At 43.5% G+C, this 19,507-nt stretch overlaps 1 protein-coding gene across 1 annotated transcript in view; it reads left to right on the forward strand.

Moving 5' to 3' along the window:
• Positions 1 to 3,143: 3,143 nt before the first annotated feature.
• LOC122548205 (protein AMBP-like) overlaps positions 3,144 to 19,507 on the forward strand; it is a 106,617-nt gene continuing 90,253 nt past the window's right edge. Inside the window, exons 1-2 of the mRNA XM_087998597.1 lie at positions 3,144 to 3,302; positions 10,239 to 10,381. Coding sequence (XP_087854723.1) covers positions 3,189 to 3,302; positions 10,239 to 10,381 — 257 coding nt within the window. The 5' untranslated portion in view covers positions 3,144 to 3,188. The remainder of the gene's footprint in view (positions 3,303 to 10,238; positions 10,382 to 19,507) is intronic.

Below are 19,507 nucleotides of genomic sequence, written 5' to 3' on the forward strand. Positions count from 1 at the left end.
CTTTGAGTTATTATTCCGTCATGAAGTGATTAAAGAAAAATTGATTAAAGAAAAATTGACAGGACCAAAGTCTCACACTTAGATTATGTAGCGGAGCTGATGGAGAGATTAAATTGAGTAGGTGTGTTAGCTAAACAGCACCTAACGAGGGTACAATGTAGAATGAAGCAGTTGGCAGATGAAAGTTCTGAAACTCGGACATTTTCCCAAGGGAATAATGTGTTAGTACTGTTACCAGTGATAGGAGATCACTTCAAGGACAGGTTTAGTGGTCCCTATCAAATTGAGAAAAAGTTGAGTCAGGTGAACTATCTAGTAAAGATGCCAGATAGACAAAAAGGTTTCGGGTATGTCATGTGAACATGGTGAAACCATATTATACTAGAGAGAAAGAACTGGAGAAACAGGTGTTAGTTACTGCCCCACAGAGTGAGGAATCAAATCCAGATGATGTGGATTTTGAGGTGCCTCAAAATAGATTTTAAAAATGATGAAGTCCTTGAGGAGTGGGATAGGTTAATGAGCTATCTGTCTCAAGACCATAGAACGCAGTTGAAAGATTTGTTACTGCAGTATAACGATATATGTAAGAATCAAATAGGAAGGTCTAATGCTATTATACATGAAGTATATGTAGGGAATACTGCTCAGTTAAAACAACACCCCAATCGGCTCAATCCTTTCAAAACCAGACAGGTCCAGATGGAGGTGGAGGCCATGCTTGATGAGGACATCATCAAACCAAGCCAGAGTGAGTGGAATTCACTGATTGTCTTAGTTCCCGAACTGGATGGGGCTCAATGATTCTGTGTGGATTATCGGAAGGTCAACACTGTTGCAAAATCGGACTCATATCCAATTCCTAAGTTGGAGGACTGTATCGAGAAAGTTGGACAAGCCAGTTACATCACTAAATTGGATTTTATGCGTGGCTACTGGCAGTTACTTTTATCAGAGACGGTGAAAGAAATTTCTATGTCTGTGACCCCAAGTGGGCTATATCAGTTTAAAGTGATGCCCTTGGGAATGAAAAACCAACCTGCCACATTCCAAAGACTCATGAACAGAGTTGAGATTTGAACAAGAAGCTTTTGATTCTGAAGTCAGTGTCTCAATACTTTCCAGCTCTCTGACAACATTGTGAACGATTTATAGCTCACAAGAAAAATCAACATGGGATGTTTGACCACCCTTGTTGTAACAGGGTTAAAAAAAGTCTATTTGGACAATGTAGTGATCTTTAGTAACTCCTGGAAAGATCACGTGGTACAGTTGGCAGAGCTCTTTGAACGACTGCAAGAAGCAAAACTAGTGACAAACTTAAATAACACAGAATTCGCGAAAGCAGAAGTGATGTTCTTGGGATATAACATCAGTCATGGAAGGTTGGCACCCCGAAATGCAAAGACAAAGGCCATTGAAGAATTTCCATGACCAACCTCGAAGAAAGAGGCGTTTTGCTTCTTAGGACTTAGCGGATTCTATTGGAAGCTTGTTCCAAATTTCAGCAGTGTAGAGGCACTGTTAACCAATTTGCTGAAGAAGAACACAAAGTTTTGGTAGGCAGAGCATTGCCAGGAAGCGTTCGACCATTGAAATCGATATAAACCACCAAATTGGTTTTAGCTACACCGAACTTTTCAAAACCTTTTAATGTTGCCATTGATGCTAGTGACGTAGGAATTGGAGCTGTCCTCCTACAGGAAGATGAGGATGGGATTGAACTGCCGGTTGGTACTTTTCAAAGAAAATCAACCAGAGGAAATACTCCACAATCGAAAAAGACCTATTGAGTTTGGTACTGGCCTTGCAGCATTTTAATGTGCATGTCACAAACAATATGTCAGAGACGTATATGTCGTGCACACGTATCACAATCCACTTAAATTCTTAGAATACTTTAAAGGCAAGAATATGAGACTATTTTGTTGGAGTCTTATCTTACATGCATGTAAATCATACATGTTCGGGGTCATAAGAATGTAATCATAGATGCGTTGTCGCGGATTTAACTGATAAAGTTTAGATGAGATTTGTATTTATATAATGTTATATCGCACACACATACACACACACATATATATATGGGAAGAAGTTAAGGTGAACTTCTATTAAAGTATGTTAAGGTAATGTGTTAAAAAGGAAGAAAAAAATGAAGCCATCTTTTCATTATGATGGTTCTTTTTTTCTTAAGGGGAGAGGTGTTATGAAAGTGTAGAAGTATACTGTACCTTTCAGAGAGTGAAGGACTTGGCAAGCTCACCGAGTGCTAGAGAATTTACAAAGTAACATTTGGTTCAGAACAGAGAGCATTGGCTGAGTTGCTATGAAAAAAAAATTCAAATTTGGCAAATCAGTTTAAATTATACCCTGAAAACACCAAATCCCAATCAAATTTGAATTGAGTATATTGACAATCTTAAAAGCCAAAGGCAACAATCCAATTCTTTGGGGGTATAAGATCAGGGAAAATTGAACAGTTGGGAGGAGAACTGCCAAGGCAGCATCTGCAAACTGCCCAGAGAGTAGCTCTCTTAAAGGTACCTTTATCAATCAGTTACCAGTGAAGCTGAATCACCAAGAAGAAGCAAAGAGGACAGGAATACAGAGAAGAACCGAAAGCTGCCTGGTTTTGAGATAGGAAATTTTGTTTGTAAATCTTAATTGGGAGTTTTATTGAACTAGAATTACAGAAGAGAAGGTAAAAGATAGGCTAGAGGAAGGAGTTGTAACTAGTTGTTAGTTAATTATTTCCTGTTATACTTTAAGAAATAAAGTTGTTAATTTTAAATGAGTTCTTGACCTCTCGAATTTTCACAGATTACTGCACAGGATAAATCTTTTCTGTGTTGCGGGTTTTAAATTAGCAGAGGGGCTTACCCCGTTTCATAACAATTTCCTTGTCCTTCATTATTGCAGTAAGTGCTCACCTTGGCATTTGTCCTTGATATGTGCAGTGAGATTTGACCAAAAAGCTTTTGATTCTGAAGTCAGAGTGTCTCAAGACTTTCCAGTTCTTTCATAACATTGTGAATGATTTACAGCTCACAAGAAAAATCAACATGTGATGTTTGACCACCCTTGGTGTAACTGACCTGGGATTGGGAAATCCTGAGCTACACAGCTCTCTGTGCTTCATGTTGTTGCTCACTTGTTGTTCTGGATCAGACCAGAGCTGACCAGAGAAAATGAGGTGCGGTGTTGTGTTGCTGTTGACTGTGCTCTCCCTGGGAACTGGAGCTGCTGTCCCACTGAATGAAGCTGACTATCATCAGGTTCTGGAAAACCTTGATTTGAATCAGGTATTTGATACTAGGTTTTCAATCCTGAACTCAGAAACCGTAGCTAATACAGAAACGTAGGAAGTTTTTGGCACAGAATACAGCTATTGGGACTATTGTGTCCAGACCAGGCCAATAAGAATCATTCAGTCAGATCCCACTTTCCAGCTTTTGGTCCATATCCCTGTAGGAAATATCACCTACAAATCTCAGTATGTTTTCAATCGATGATATTTTCTGTTCCTTTCAATCCTCCAGGTGGTGAAATCTAGACCCCTAACTTTACCCTGCCTTCACCCAGTCAACCATTCCCCTTCAACTTCCCACTAATCCTTCTACCTCTCACTTTAAATCCCCATTATCGACCTTTCACCTCTCCCCTATCCACTAAATCTAGGATCCTCATCATTCCATGGCTGGATGGACTAGATACAGGGAATATGTTTCTCTGGATATGGTCTCTAGAACCATGGGACTTAAGTTATGGAATTGACCAGGAGATGAAGAAGCATATCCTCACTCAATTCTGTACCACAAAAGGCAATGGAGGCTAAGTCACTGAATATATTGAAGAGAGAGATTGGTAATGTTTTATGTTTTAAAGGCATCAAAGGGTTTGGAGAGAAAAAAAAGGAATATGGCATTGAGATAAACCAGCCATGTTCACATTGAATGGCAGGAGAGCTTGAAAGGTCAAATGGTTCCACTACTGCTGCTAGTTTCTACGTTTAGGGCTTACAGAGTGCATATCAGAGTGCCCATGTGTATCTTATCATCTACATATCTGTGGTGCACTTCGGAACTTCCATCCAGAACTTGACAATGCAATGTTTAAGAGCAGTTACGAAATTCCTGAGGGACTTTGGTCTAAGTGGAATGATTTTCTTCCACCACTGATACAAATCCTTCTGATGACTCATCGCCCAAAAGAAATGGCCAAGGCTGTGAACACTGTGCAGATTTTAATCTGTTAAATATGGGGAGGGATTTGCTCCTGGGGGATTTTTTTTTTAGATTCCCTACAGTGTGGAAACATGCCCTTCAGCCCAACAAGTCCATACCAACCCTCTGAAGAGCAACCCACATCCCCCTCTGACTAACACAGCTAACATTATGGGCAATTTAGCATGGCCAATTCACCTGAGCTGCACATCGTTTGGACTGTGGGAGGAAACTGGAGCACCTGGAGGAAACCCATGCAGACACTGGGAGAATGTGCAAACTCCACACAGACAGTCACCCAAGGCTGGAATCGAACCTGGGACCCTAGTGCTGTGAGGCAGCAGTGCTAACTACTGTGCTGCCCATTCTCATATTCTCATGTGGTTATTCTATAAAGGCAGCATAGTAAACCGTCAGCTTATACGGTTTCTTTCCAGGTCATACGGGGGAATTAGTGGCTGATACAGTTTCTCTCAAATCCCCTTATTCTACTCAATTTGCCACTACATTCTGTGTTGCTCCTGACCCCTCTAGTTTTAATGGGTATCATTTATGGGCTCAGTATTTCTGTCCCACTATCCAATCAGTTCTGTTCTTACCAGTCCACAGCCTTGTTTAGATTCTGCCCAAACCCTTGCTATTTTGTCACACGATGGTTCTCCATATACCTATCTTTCCTCCATCCCTGGTTTTGGAGATTTGTGCTGGATTTTTGCGTTACCTATTCAACTGAATGATGAATGAGCTTTATTGTCACTTGCTCTCAAATGAGCAAAGTGAAAAGTTTCCAATGTCGCTTCTTACGGTGCCATATTATGTATTAAATACATACGCACAGATACTTAAGTATTTGGTACAAAGTAGAAAAAATAATAAATAAACAAGTCTTCTATAAGAATAAAAAGTAAAAATAAAAAAAAGGTACTCAGTTTACAGTTGTGCCACTCCAACCTGTGCTCTCACCAAGCCTCTCGATCATACTGGGCCAAGTCTTCAGATCACGTTGGGCTTCAAAACTCAAGGCCTTGTTTCCAGTCCGTAAAGGGTTTCACTTCCCCATGACAGCCTCCGGTCTTGGACTTGCCTCCCCACAATGGCCTCTGGTCTGGGACTTGGCCTCCCCACAACAGCCCTGCAGTCCGGTGCTTGACCACGAGGTCTTTTTCCCTTGGCCCCTCCAAATCACTCTCTCTCATCAATAACAACAATTAATAAGGTTAGCTCACTCAGTATAGCCTTTCCTCGCACTGCTGTTCCCCCTAACCATCATTGCTAAATATATCTGGATTTTCATCCTCTTTCTGGGCACTACTGCTTGTTGTTGTTTCCAACTCAGGATTTGTCACTCTGAGACCACTGGTGTTCCATACAGATCAATGCTGAGGGACCCTGTTGTTTGCAATATATATGCATGATTTGGAGGAAAATGGAGGAGGCCTGATCGTAAAGATTGGGGGAGTTCCAGATAGTAAGGAGGATTGCCAGAGGATACACAGAGCACTGATTGGCTGCATATGTGGCTGGAGAATTGGCCAATGGGATTTAATCTGGACAAATGTGAGGTGATGCATTTTGGAAGATCTAATGCAAGAGGGAAGTATGCAGGAATCCAGAGTAGCATCAACATACAGACAGATTGAGGTGTACAGGTCCAAATTTACCTGAAAGTGGTAACACAAGTAGATAAGGTGGTCAAGAAGGCATATGGTATGCTTGCCTTCATCAGCTGGGGCAGACAGAGTAAAAATTGGCAAGTAATCTTGCAGTTGCATAGAACTTTAGTTAGGCCACATTTGGAATATTGTGTATGCTTCTGGTCACCACACTACCAGAAAAATGCGGAGGCTTTGGAGAGGGTACAGAAATGATTTGCAGGACGTTGTCTGGTTTGAAGGGTGCTCGCTCTGAGGACTGAACAGACAAACTTGGTTAGTTCTCACTTGAATGTCGAAGGATGAGGGGGCTACCTGATAGAAGTTTACAAAATTATGAGAAGCATAGATAGATTGGATTCTCAGAGTCTTTTTCCCAGGATAGAAATATCAATCATTGGGGGGGCATAGGTTAAAGATAAAAGGGAGAAAGCTTAAAGGAGATGTGAGAGGCAATTTTTTACGGAGGTAAGTGCCTAGAATGTGCTCACAAGAGGTGGTCATGACGAATGCAATAACAACATGTAAGAAGCATCTTGACAGATACATGAATAGATAGGGATTAAAGGGTTACGGACTGCATGGATGCAAAAAAATTTTTTAGTTTAGAAAGCCATCTGGTTTTGTGGTGCCAAAGAACAGTTCCTGTTCTGTACTGATTTTTATGCTTTTCCATGGTTATTGTTACTGTGGGTTATTTGTTGTGAGCAGTAATCCTCTTCTTTACTTCCTCCTGAAGTAAATGTCTTACTTGCACCAAACACAGTATCTTGTTGTTTCCAGTGAGAGAGACCTATAAGCTTGATTGGTTGCTGGGCAGTGGATCGTGGGCAGTTTTAGTTTTGCTCTATCTATTTTAAATGGTCAGCACAGCATTGTGGGCTGAAGGGCCTGTCCTGTGCTGTATTGTTCTATGTTCTGTCTATGGGATAACTTGAAAGATACTCATACAGTGCTCAGGTGGAATTGTTCTCAGTTGCTGAAATTACATCATCGAGTGTCCAGGACAGAATGGAGGGCGGAAATGGGTGCTAAGCACCATTAGCCAGCAGGATTTCTTCAGGTGATATGTCTGTGATGTTATTTACTGGAACAAATCATGTGACTCATATGTTTGTAATAAAGTTACTTTGTTGCTTTTGAATAATTGTAAGCTTAGCATCTGAGAATCATTCATGTTATACAAATGCCAGGCAATGATCATTTCCAACAAGAGAGAATCTAACCACTGCCCTTTGACACTCAATGGTGTTACTATCACTGAATCCTCCAATGTCAACATCCTGGTGGGTTACAACTGAACTGGACTCACCATAGAAATACCAAGGTGACAAGACCACAATTGAGTCTCGGAATACTACTGTGAGTCACTCCTGACTCCCTTCTGTCCACCATCTGCAAGGCACAAGCAAACAGTGTGGCAATTTTCCAATTGTCTGTATGTGCATAGCTCCAACAACATTCACATTACAAAAAGGATGGGATAGTACCTGAGAGAGTGTAGAGGAGATTTACCAAGATGTTGCAAGGGATGGCGAGTTTCAGTTATGATTCACATTTTTCATAGAATCAGAGAATCCCTGCAGTATTATTCTATTTATGAATCATTCTATGAATCATTCAGTGTGGAAGCAGGTCATTCAACCCATTGATTCCACACCAACCCTCTGAACAGCATCCCACCCAGACCCACACCCCTACCCTATCCCTGTCACTTTGCATTTACCATGGCTAATCCACCTACTTTGCACATCCCTGGACACCATGGGATAATTTAGCATGGCCAATCCACCTAACCTGTACATCTTTGGACTGTGGGAGGAGACAGGAGCACCCGGAGGAAACCCACACAGCTACGGAGAGAATGTGAAAACTCCACATGGACAGCCACCTGAGGGTGGAATCGAACCCAGGTCCCTGGTGCTGTGAGGCAGCAATGCCATCCACTGAGCCACCATACCACCCGCAGGACAGACTGCAATTGTTCTCTTTAGACCAAAGAAGATTAAGGGGGTATGATTGAAATGTATAAGGGTCAGAGACAAGGTAGACAGGAAGCAACATTTCGCCTTGATGGAGGGACTTATGACAAAAAGGCATAGATTTAAGTAAGGGGCAGAATGTTTAGCGGATATATGACAAAAAATACTTTCACCCAGAGGGTGATATAAATCTGGACCTCACAGCATGTCCAGGTGATCATGACAGAAACCCTCACAAGATGTAAGAAGTATTTAGATGTGCTCTTGTTTGTTGAGGCATACAAGGCTATAGGACATACAAGGCAAGTGCTGAAAAATGGGATGAGAATAATTTTTGAAGGGTGAGCCGAAGGGCCTTTTTCTGTTCTGTAGATCTCTATGATTCTAAATTTGACACTATCTACGACAAAACTGCCTGCTTGATTGGCACCATATCCATAAATATTCAGTCATGCCACCACCATTTAGTGACAGCACTATGTACCATCAATAAGATGCAATGCAGGAATTCATTAATGATCATTAGATAGTACCTTTCAAACTCACAATCACTACTATTTAGAAGGACAAGAACTGGGAACAACACCACCTGCAAGTTCCTCTCCAAGCCAATCACTTTCTGACTGGGAAATATATCGTTATTCCTTCACTGTCACTGGGTCACAATCCTGGAATTCTATCTCTAATGGTATTGTGGGTCAACTCATAGCACATGGACTGCAGCAGTTCAGGAAGGCAGCTCACACCCACCTTCTCAAAGACAACTAAGGATGGAAAATAAAACACTGGCCCAGCCAGCTCTGTGCATATCCCATGAATAAAAGAAGTCCCACTTCAGACTTCCCCTTTTGGTACTTGCCTACTCTGTCCAAATAAACCAACCTAATTCTAATGATTCAGAGGTGCCGGTGTTGGAATGGGGTGGAAAAAGTTAAAAATCACATAACATCAGGTCATAGCTACTGCCTCCAAATAAACCTGTTGGACTATAACCTGGTGCTGTGTGATTTTTAAAAGAATTCTAAGACGTCCCAGGTCCTCAGCCAAATTGTGATGATGAGACCCACAATTTGGAGGATTCGGAGTATATCCTATATGTTACAACACTCGTGGACAATTGTTCTCAGAATACCAAGTGTCTTCATTATTTAAGAAATACCATGCACGTTGTAATTCCCCAATTGAGAGCTAACAATAACTGTAACATTACCAAGACATGGGAGATAAATAGATCCTAGCTCCAGGTAAACAATTGTGGACTACTAACATATAACTCCACGAGTTAAAACTCTAGTATTCTATGAAAGTTCCCACTACAAAATGCTTTCCACTTGCCTGTATGCATGTAGTTCCAACAACATTCACATTACGAAAAGCATGTGATCATACCTGAGGGGATGTTCCCTGGGCTGGAGAGTTTCAGTTATGATTAATCTATTTCATAGAATTATGGAATCCCTACAGTGTATTAATCTATATATGGATTTTAAAAAACCCAAAAAACAGGGAGCAAATGTGGGTGTTATGGATGGAAGTAAATCTGGGGAAGCAGTTCAGTGGTCCCTGACTTGTGTGCTGTGGTATTCAGTTCAGAGACTGCTCCTCAGTCTTCCTTCTCTGGATGCTTTCACTGGTTTTTGCAGGAGACATGGGGAGGCTGATTCACACTCATAAAAGGCGTTTTATTCATTAATTAAAGGTCACAGCTTAGAGCAACTGCTGAAAGAAAAATAAACTGATTTTCTTCTGGCTTTAATAATTTTTTTAACTACAGAGAACAGAAAGCCATTGTGAGCTGTCGGTGGTCTGATATCTTCTTTGTATCTTGCTCAAAACCTCAAGCTCTCAATCATTTGAGAACCAAACATGTAGTTGTTGGCAAACAGAAAGGCAATCAGCAACTTGTTGTCAGCTGAATCTCCTATTGTACACAACCGTTTGGCTTCAGTTCATCTGCAAACTACACTTCAACTCCTGCTGGGGCTAGCAGCTATGTAAATAGTGCTTACACTGAGTGTTTTCAACACATATAACGATCATTCAAAAATTGTTGGCTGTTTTTGCATTTCAGTCCATAATTAAAACCACAGAGATATTAACAGATATGGTTTTTACAAACCCAAACTTACCACTACTTCTTGAATCCCTTGAATTTCTACTTTTCTGACCAGTATGTCTTAAAGATTTTTGTCTAAACATTTATTAAAGTTCAAACAAAAAGATTATTGCAGCATCCCTGGATTTATGAGTTTGGGGAAATGGTTAAGGCAGCAACACTGAAGGTTCTGAATTCTAACAGTGCACATATGGTGTGTGGCTAATATCTTCACGGCCAGACGTTTTCTTTCGTTTCTTTTAATTAAATCTGTGTTTTTATTTAGACTCTTGGACAATGGTTCTCAGTTGGATCCGCTGGTGATTATCTCTGGTTTAACACAGTGATGGGTACCTCAAGTTTGATCAAATTTATATTGTCAGCAACTGAAGAAACGAACAAATTCAAAGCCATCCTTGTACATGAATGGTGAGATCTTCTTACTTAGTTTTGATGATAACAGGCTTCAGACTGCTGCCATTTCTCAAATCCACTGGAATGGACATCACCAAAACAATACTGACCCTGGTGAACTTTCACCAAGGTTCATGTTAGAGGAGATATGAGGCCAGTGACCCACTCCTGATTCTTCTTCAGTAACTAGCAAGAGGTCAATTGGTATGCTGCATATTCTCCCTTCATTCTTTACCGGCCAAGAGGTGAGACTTTGGGTGTCAGATAATGGCAGAAAAGCAAGACACTGCATCTGAAATTAGTTCCAACAAAAGTTAATGGGAATTTAAGCAGGAGACATTCTTCCTGATTCAGGGGAGAGTCTAAAACCATAGCATGGATAATCCCAGAGCAAGGGCTAATCCTGGAGCAGGGTCTAAACCCATAGCAGGATTAATTGTCCCCTTCTCAAATCTCAACTGAAATATACTGTAAGAGGGGAAACAGCATCCATGGTCAAGCAAGGAAGTCAAAGATAGCATAAAGACAAAAACTAAAGCATAGCCATATTGAAAAGGCAAGAAAGATTGAGAAACTTTTAAAGATCAACAGAGGTTACTAAAATATCATATAAAGAACAAAGGTTAATTATAAGAGAAAATGAGCACAAAATAATAAAAATAGATAGCAAAAGCTTCTTTAAATATATAAAAGGGAAGAGAGTAGCTAAAATGAATGTAGGTCCCTTGGAGGAAGAGACTTGGAAGTTAATAGTGAGGAATACAGAAATAGCAAAATCATGAAATCAATACTTTGCTTCCATTTTCACAATGGAGGACACCTTGTGCCATTGCAAGAGTAACAGCAAATGCAGAGGTTATAGAAAATAAGAAACTTAGAACAATGATCATCACGAGGGAAAATGTACTAAGCAAACTATTTGGATCGAAGACAAACAAGACCCCAGGAGGTGATGGCCTGTAACCGAGGGTCTTAAGGAAAGTGGCAACAGAGTTAGTGGATTCATTGATGACAATATTCCAAAATTCCGTGAATGTGGGAAAGGTTCCAGTGGATTGGAAAAATGTTAATATAACACCTTTATTCAAAAAGGGAGGGAGGCAGAGAGTATTGGTTAATTTATTGTGGCATTGGGACATTGTCAGAACCTATTATTAAAGGTGGCTCAGATGTTAGTACTGCTGCCTCATACCACCAGGGAATGGGTGCGATTCTAGCCTCGGGTAACTGTCTGTGTGGAATTTGTACGTTCTTCCCCTGTCTGGGTGCTCTGGTTTCCTCCAGCAGTCCAAAAATGTGCAGGTTACGTAGATTGGCCATGCTAAATTGGATGGTTAATTTATTGAGGAGAAAGTGAGGTCTGCAGATGCTGGAGATCAAAGTTGAAACTTTATTGCTGGAACAGCACAGCAGGTCAGGCAGCATCCAGGGAACAGGAGATTCGATGTTTCGGGCACAGGCCCTTCTTCAGGCCTGTGCCCGAAACGACGAATCTCCTGTTCCCTGGATGCTGCCTGACCTGCTGTGCTGTTCCAGCAATAAAGTTTCATGGTTAATTTATTGTGCAACAGTTTCCTGATTCTGATACTGGACTTATGTAGTGAGATGTGGTGAGGTGAAAAACACAGGAGGCAGATGCTTCAGAGGCAAAGGAAACTCTGATTTTATGAAAACAAGCAAAATTGAGAATATAATCCCTGTCAAGAAAATGAATATTTAGAAAAAAAAATAACGCAATGCATCAAGTGAAATGAGACTTGTGTGATAGCTACTAACATCCCGACTTTGAACAGTGGGCTTTGAATTATAGAAAGCTGTTAATTACTGGCTGACAAGGGAAAAGAGACAGAGAGAGTAAACGCGAATCCCAGGGTGCTATCCTGTTTCCCTTCCCTGGGAAGTACCCTGCACCATTGGCCCAAAAGGCTACCCTTCCTACCCTACGTTACTGAGCTGGGTTAGAGGTCAATGACCTTATGCTCACCCCCTTCTGTTGGCTTGGACAGTGGTGGATGTTGTTGCACTGGCCCCAGTTGGTCTCTTGACTCTCCAGTAACTTCTCAGCAGTACATGGAGACTCGTGAATGAGAAGATTGCTCACTCACCTTCTCTTCCTGAGGCTGTGACTGGCTGTGGCTGGTTCTCTTGATGCTGGACAGATCTCTTACTGAACAAAGCGAGAGATTAGGGTTCCCCAGGTATACTGACTGTTGGTTTTCCTTATTGCCCGCCAAATCTGGCTTTGATCACTGAGCTGTTGTTTCTCCTCTCGAGGCTTCCCGTGCATTAGATGAGGTGTGAATGGTTCTTCAAAGTGAATGGGATTTCGATAGTTTTGAGTGTAAATTATTTCTCTTAGATGGGTGTGGGTTAAGGTGTTGCTGATCGTGTGAAGGCCTTGCCATTCAAGGCAAACAGGTTTGCATGTTGTACAATGATGTGGAATGTTCAGTATCTTTGCATACGTTCAAATGATTAAAAGTTGAATTGTTTCATAATTTTGTTCACCCCAGAATGTCTTGGTTGTTTGCTCTGTAGGCTGTGTTCATTGTCTTTTAGCTGAGGCATTTGTGGAGGTCTTCCTTTAGTTTTACAAGCCATACCTCTGTTCCAGACAGCTGCTCCTCGGTTTGCATATTGCCTAGTCTGTCTCAGCCATACAGCTCAGTGACTCTGTTCAAAAGTGAATTCCAAAACTCATGTCTCAAGTTCAGAGGGTTTTAGTCCAGGGTATTTGGTAAGAATTTTTGCCCCACCTTACAAGTGGAAGATTGGGTGTTCTTCTTCCAGATGTCAGGTGGCTAGGGTTTGGCAATGGAGGTGGCCCAGGACCTGCTTGTCCTTGGTGGACTGGGAGGGGGAATTAAAGTGTTCAGCCATGGGGTGGTGGGGTTGGATAGTGTGGGTTCCATTTAATAGGTGTTGATGGATTTGAAGGTTAGGTGGATTGGCAATGGGATATAAAAGATTACAGCGATAGGGTAGGGGATATGGGTCTGAGTGGAATGTTCTTTGGAGGGTCAGCGTAAACCTGATGGGCCCTATGCCCTGCTTCCACACTGCAGGGATTCTATGAATAGAAGTAATAACAGGACAGTTGGTAAATGAAAATGCGTCCATTGGAGTCTGCATAGTTTTATGAAGACTAATTTGGTACAATTCTTTGAAGATGTAACAAGCAATATGGATAATGGGGATCAATTTGATGTTCCAGATGGTATCTCATCAGGTGCCACACAAAAGGTTAATTCATAAGGTAGGATTACATGTGGTTAGGGGTAATTTATGTACCAACTAGAAATTGGGATAAATGGGTCTTTTTTCTGTTTAGCAAGATGTAACTAGTGGGGCGCCACAGGGTTCAGTCCTTGGACCCCAACTATTTACAATCGATGTTAATAATTTGGATGGAGGGACAGAAGATACTACAGCTAAATTTGCAAATGACATGAAAATAGATGGGAAAGTAAGTTACAACTAAGAAATAAATTTACAAATGGATATGTATATGTGAGGAAATGGGGCAAAATTTATCAGATATGTTAAACAAGGAATAATGTGAGGTTATCCATTTTAGTCGGAGGAACTGAAAGGCAACTTATTTTCTACTGGGAGAGAAATCTCAAGTGTGCTTTGGTGCACAGGGATCTAGATGTCCACAGTGTCACAGTGCTGAATACCTATGTGATGTGAGTGCAGGCAGTCACAGTGCTGAATACCTCTACAGTGTGTGTACAAACAGTCAAAGTTCTGAATATTTGTGCAGAATGTATGCAGCCTGTTACTGTGCTGAATATCTGTGCAGAATGTGTGCAGCCTGTTACTGTGCTGAATATCTGGGCAGAATGTGTGCAGCCTGTTACTGTGCTGAATACCAACCCAGAGTGTGTGCAGCCTGTTACTGTTCTGAGTACCAACATAGCATGTGTGCAGCCTGTTACTGTGCTGATAACCAACACAGAGTGTGTGCAGCCGGTTACTATGCTGTATACCAACCCAGAGTGTGTGCAGCCTGTTACAGTGCTGAATACCAACGCAGAGTGTGTTCAGCCTGTTACTGTGCTGAATACTGACCCAGAGTGTGTGCACCGTGTTACTGTAATGAATACCAACCCAGAGTGTTTGCAGTCTGTTCGTGTGCTGAATACCAACCCAGAGTGTGTACAGTCTGTTACAGTGCTGAATACCAACCCAGAGTGTGTGCAGCCTGTTACTGTGCTGAATACCGACCCAGAGTGTGTGCAGCCTGTTACTGTAATGAATACCAACCCAGAGTGTGTGCAGCCTGTTACTGTGCTGAACACCAACCCAGAGTGTGTGCAGTCTGTTACTGTGCTGAATACCAACCCAGAGTGTGTGCAGTCTGTTAGTGTGATGAATACCAACCCAGAGTGTGTGCTGCCTGTTACTGTGCTGAATACCAACCCAGAGTGTGTGCAGTCTGTTACTGTGCTGAATACGAACCCAGAGTGTGTGCAGTCTGTTACTGTGCTGAACACCAACCCAGAGTGTGTGCAGTTTGTTCGTGTGCTGAATACCGACCCAGAGTGTGTGCAGCCTGTTACTGTGCTGAATACCAACCCTGAGTGTGTGCAGCCTGTTACTGTGCTGAATACCAACCCAGAGTGTGTGCAGCCTTTTACTGTGCTGAATACCAACCCAGAGTGTGTGCAGTCTGTTACTGTGCTGAATACCAACCCAGAGTGTGTGCAGCCTGTTACTGTGCTGAACACCAACCCAGAGTGTGTGCAGTCTGTTACTGTGCTGAATACCAACCCAGAGTGTGTGCAGTCTGTTACTGTGCTGAATACCAACCCAGAGTGTGTGCAGTCTGTTACTGTGCTGAATACCAACCCAGAGTGTGTGCAGTCTGTTACTGTGCTGAATACGAACCCAGAGTGTGTGCAGTCTGTTACTGTGCTGAACACCAACCCAGAGTGTGTGCAGTCTGTTCGTGTGCTGAATACCGACCCAGAGTGTGTGCAGCCTGTTACTGTGCTGAATACCAACCCTGAGTGTGTGCAGCCTGTTACTGTGCTGAATACCAACCCAGAGTGTATGCAGCCTGTTACTGTGCTGAATACCAACCCAGAGTGTTTGCAGTCTGTTCGTGTGCTGAATATCAACCCAGAGTGTGTGCAGTGTGTTACTCTGCTGAATATCAACCCAGAGTGTGTGCAGCCTGTTACTGTGCTGAATACCGACCCAGATTGTGTGCAGCCTGTTACTGTGCTGAATATCAACCCAGAGTATGTGCAGCCTGTTACTGTGCTGAATACCGACCCTGAGTGTGTGCAGCCTGTTACTGTAATGAATACCAACCCTGAGTGTGTACTGCCTGTTATTGTGCTGAATACCAACCCAGAGTGTGTGCAGCCTGTTACTGTGCTGAATAACGACCCTGAGTGTGTTCAGCCTGTTACTGTGCTGAATACCAACCCAGAGTGTGTGCAGCCTGTTACTGTGCTGAATACCAACCCAGAGTGTGTGCAGCCTGTTACTGTGCTGAATACCAACCCAGAGTGTGTGCAGCCTGTTACTGTGATGAATACCAACCCTGAGTGTGTGCTGCCTGTTACTGTGCTGAATACCAACCCAGAGTGTGTGCAGCCTGTTACTGTGATGAATACCAACCCTGAGTGTGTTCAGCCTGTTACTATGCTGAATACCAACCCAGAGTGTGTGCAGCCTGTTACTGTGCTGAATACCAACCCAGAGTGTGTGCAGCCTGTTACTGTGCTGAGTACCAACCCAGAGTGTGTGCTGCCTGTTACTGTGCTGAATACCAACCCAGAGTGTGTGCAGTCTGTTACTGTGCTGAATACCAACCCAGAGTGTGTGCAGTCTGTTCGTGTGCTGATTATCAACCCAGAGTGTGTGCAGTGTGTTACTGTGCTGAATACCAACCCAGAGTGTGTGCAGTGTGTTACTGTGCTGAATAACGACCCTGAGTGTGTTCAGCCTTTTACTGTGCTGCATACCAAGCCAGAGTGTGTGCAGCCTGTTACTGTGCTGAATACCAACATAGAATGTGTGCAGCCAGTTACTGTGCTGAATATAAACCCAGAGTGTGTGCAGCCTGTTACTGTGCTGAATACCAACCCAGAATGTGTGCAGCCTGTTACTGTGATGAATAACAACCCAGAGTGTGTGCAGACTGTTACTGTGCTGAATACCAACCCAAAGTGTGTGCAGCCTGTACTGTGCTGAATACCAACCCAGAGTGTGTGCAGTGTGTTACTGTGATGAATACCAACCCTGAGTGTGTTCAGCCTGTTACTGTGCTGAATACCAACCCAGAGTGTGTGCAGCCTGTTACTGTGCTGAATACCAACCCTGAGTGTGTGCTGCCTGTTACTGTGATGAATAACAACCCAGAGTGTGTGCAGAATGTTACTGTGCTGAATGCCAACCCAGAGTGTGTGCTGCCTGATACTGTGCTGAATACCAACCCAGAGTGTGTGCAGCCTGTTACTGTGCTGAATACCAACCCAGAGTGTGATTAGATTAGATTACTTACAGTATGGAAACAGGCCCTTCAGCCCAACAAGTACACACCGACCCGCCGAAGCGCAACCCACCCATACCCCCACACTTACCCATTCTTACCTAACACTACGGGCAATTTAGCATGGCCAATTCACCTGACCTGCACATCTTTTGGACTGTGGGAGGAAACCGGAGCACCCGGAGGAAACCCACGCAGACACAGGGAGAATGTGCAAACTCCACACAGTCAGTCGCCTGAGTCGGGAATTGAACCCGGGTCTCTGGCGCTGTGAGGCAGCAGTGCTAACCACTGTGCTACCGTGCCGCCCACAGTCTGTTACTGTGCTGAATACCAACATAGAATGTGTGCAGTCTGTTACTGTGCTGAATACCAACCCAGAGTGTGTGCAGTCTGTTACTGTGCTGAACACCAACCCAGAGTGTGTGCAGACTGTTACTGTGCTGAATACCAACCCAGAGTGTGTGCAGCCTATTACTGTGCTGAATACCAACCCAAAGTGTGTGCAGCCTGTTACTGTGATGAATACCAACCCAGAGTGTGTGCAGTCTGTAACTGTGCTGAATACCAACATAGAATGTGTGCAGTCTGTTACTGTGCTGAATACCAACCCAGAGTGTGTGCAGCCTGTTACTGTGATGAATACCAACCCAGAGAGTGTGCAGTCTGTTACTGTGCTGAATACCAACATAGAATGTGTGCAGTCTGTTACTGTGCTGAATACCAACATGGAATGTGTGCAGCGTGTTACTGTGCTGAATACCAACCCAGAGTGTGTGCAGCCTGTGACTGTGATGGATACCAACCCAGAGTGTGTGCAGTCTGTTACTGTGCTGAATACCAACCCAGAGTGTGTGCAGCCTGTTACTGTGCTGAATACCAACCCAGAGTGTGTGCAGTCTGTTACTGTGCTGAATACCAACCCAGAGTGTGTGCAGCCTATTACTGTGCTGAATACCAACCCAAAGTGTGTGCAGCCTGTTACTGTGATGAATACCAACCCAGAGTGTGTGCAGTCTGTAACTGTGCTGAATACCAACATAGAATGTGTGCAGTCTGTTACTGTGCTGAATACCAACCCAGAGTGTGTGCAGCCTGTTACTGTGCTGAATACCAACCCAGAGTGTGTGCAGCCTGTTACTGTGATGAATACCAACCCAGAGTGTGTGCAGCCTGTTACTGTGCTGAATACCAACCCAGAGTGTGTGCAGCCTGTTACTGTGCTGAATACCAACCCAGAGTGTGTGCAGCCTGTTACTGTGATGAATACCAACCCTGAGTGTGTGCTGCCTGTTACTGTGCTGAATACCAACCCAGAGTGTGTGCAGCCTGTTACTGTGATGAATACCAACCCTGAGTGTGTTCAGCCTGTTACTATGCTGAATACCAACCCAGAGTGTGTGCAGCCTGTTACTGTGCTGAATACCAACCCAGAGTGTGTGCAGCCTGTTACTGTGCTGAGTACCAACCCAGAGTGTGTGCTGCCTGTTACTGTGCTGAATACCAACCCAGAGTGTGTGCAGTCTGTTACTGTGCTGAATACCAACCCAGAGTGTGTGCAGTCTGTTCGTGTGCTGATTATCAACCCAGAGTGTGTGCAGTGTGTTACTGTGCTGAATAACGACCCTGAGTGTGTTCAGCCTTTTACTGTGCTGCATACCAAGCCAGAGTGTGTGCAGCCTGTTACTGTGCTGAATACCAACATAGAATGTGTGCAGCCAGTTACTGTGCTGAATATAAACCCAGAGTGTGTGCAGCCTGTTACTGTGCTGAATACCAACCCAGAATGTGTGCAGCCTGTTACTGTGATGAATAACAACCCAGAGTGTGTGCAGCCTGTTACTGTGCTGAATACCAACCCAGAGTGTGTGCAGACTGTTACTGTGATGAATACCAACCCAGAGTGTGTGCAGTGTGTTACTGTGATGAATACCAACCCTGAGTGTGTTCAGCCTGTTACTGTGCTGAATACCAACCCAGAGTGTGTGCAGCCTGTTACTGTGCTGAATACCAACCCAGAGTGTGTGCTGCCTGTTACTGTACTGAATGCCAACCCTGAGTGTGTGCTGCCTGTTACTGTGATGAATAACAACCCAGAGTGTGTGCAGAATGTTACTGTGCTGAATGCCAACCCAGAGTGTGTGCTGCCTGATACTGTGCTGAATACCAACCCAGAGTGTGTGCAGCCTGTTACTGTGCTGAATACCAACCCAGAGTGTGATTAGATTAGATTACTTACAGTATGGAAACAGGCCCTTCAGCCCAACAAGTACACACCGACCCGCCGAAGCGCAACCCACCCATACCCCCACACTTACCCATTCTTACCTAACACTACGGGCAATTTAGCATGGCCAATTCACCTGACCTGCACATCTTTTGGACTGTGGGAGGAAACCGGAGCACCCGGAGGAAACCCACGCAGACACAGGGAGAATGTGCAAACTCCACACAGTCAGTCGCCTGAGTCGGGAATTGAACCCGGGTCTCTGGCGCTGTGAGGCAGCAGTGCTAACCACTGTGCTACCGTGCCGCCCACAGTCTGTTACTGTGCTGAATACCAACATAGAATGTGTGCAGTCTGTTACTGTGCTGAATACCAACCCAGAGTGTGTGCAGCCTGTTACTGTGCT

This window comes from Chiloscyllium plagiosum, unplaced genomic scaffold (genome assembly GCF_037043375.1).
Source record: "Chiloscyllium plagiosum isolate Xiang-an unplaced genomic scaffold, Cpla_swu_hap1 HiC_scaffold_21, whole genome shotgun sequence".
Taxonomy (NCBI): domain Eukaryota; kingdom Metazoa; phylum Chordata; class Chondrichthyes; order Orectolobiformes; family Hemiscylliidae; genus Chiloscyllium; species Chiloscyllium plagiosum.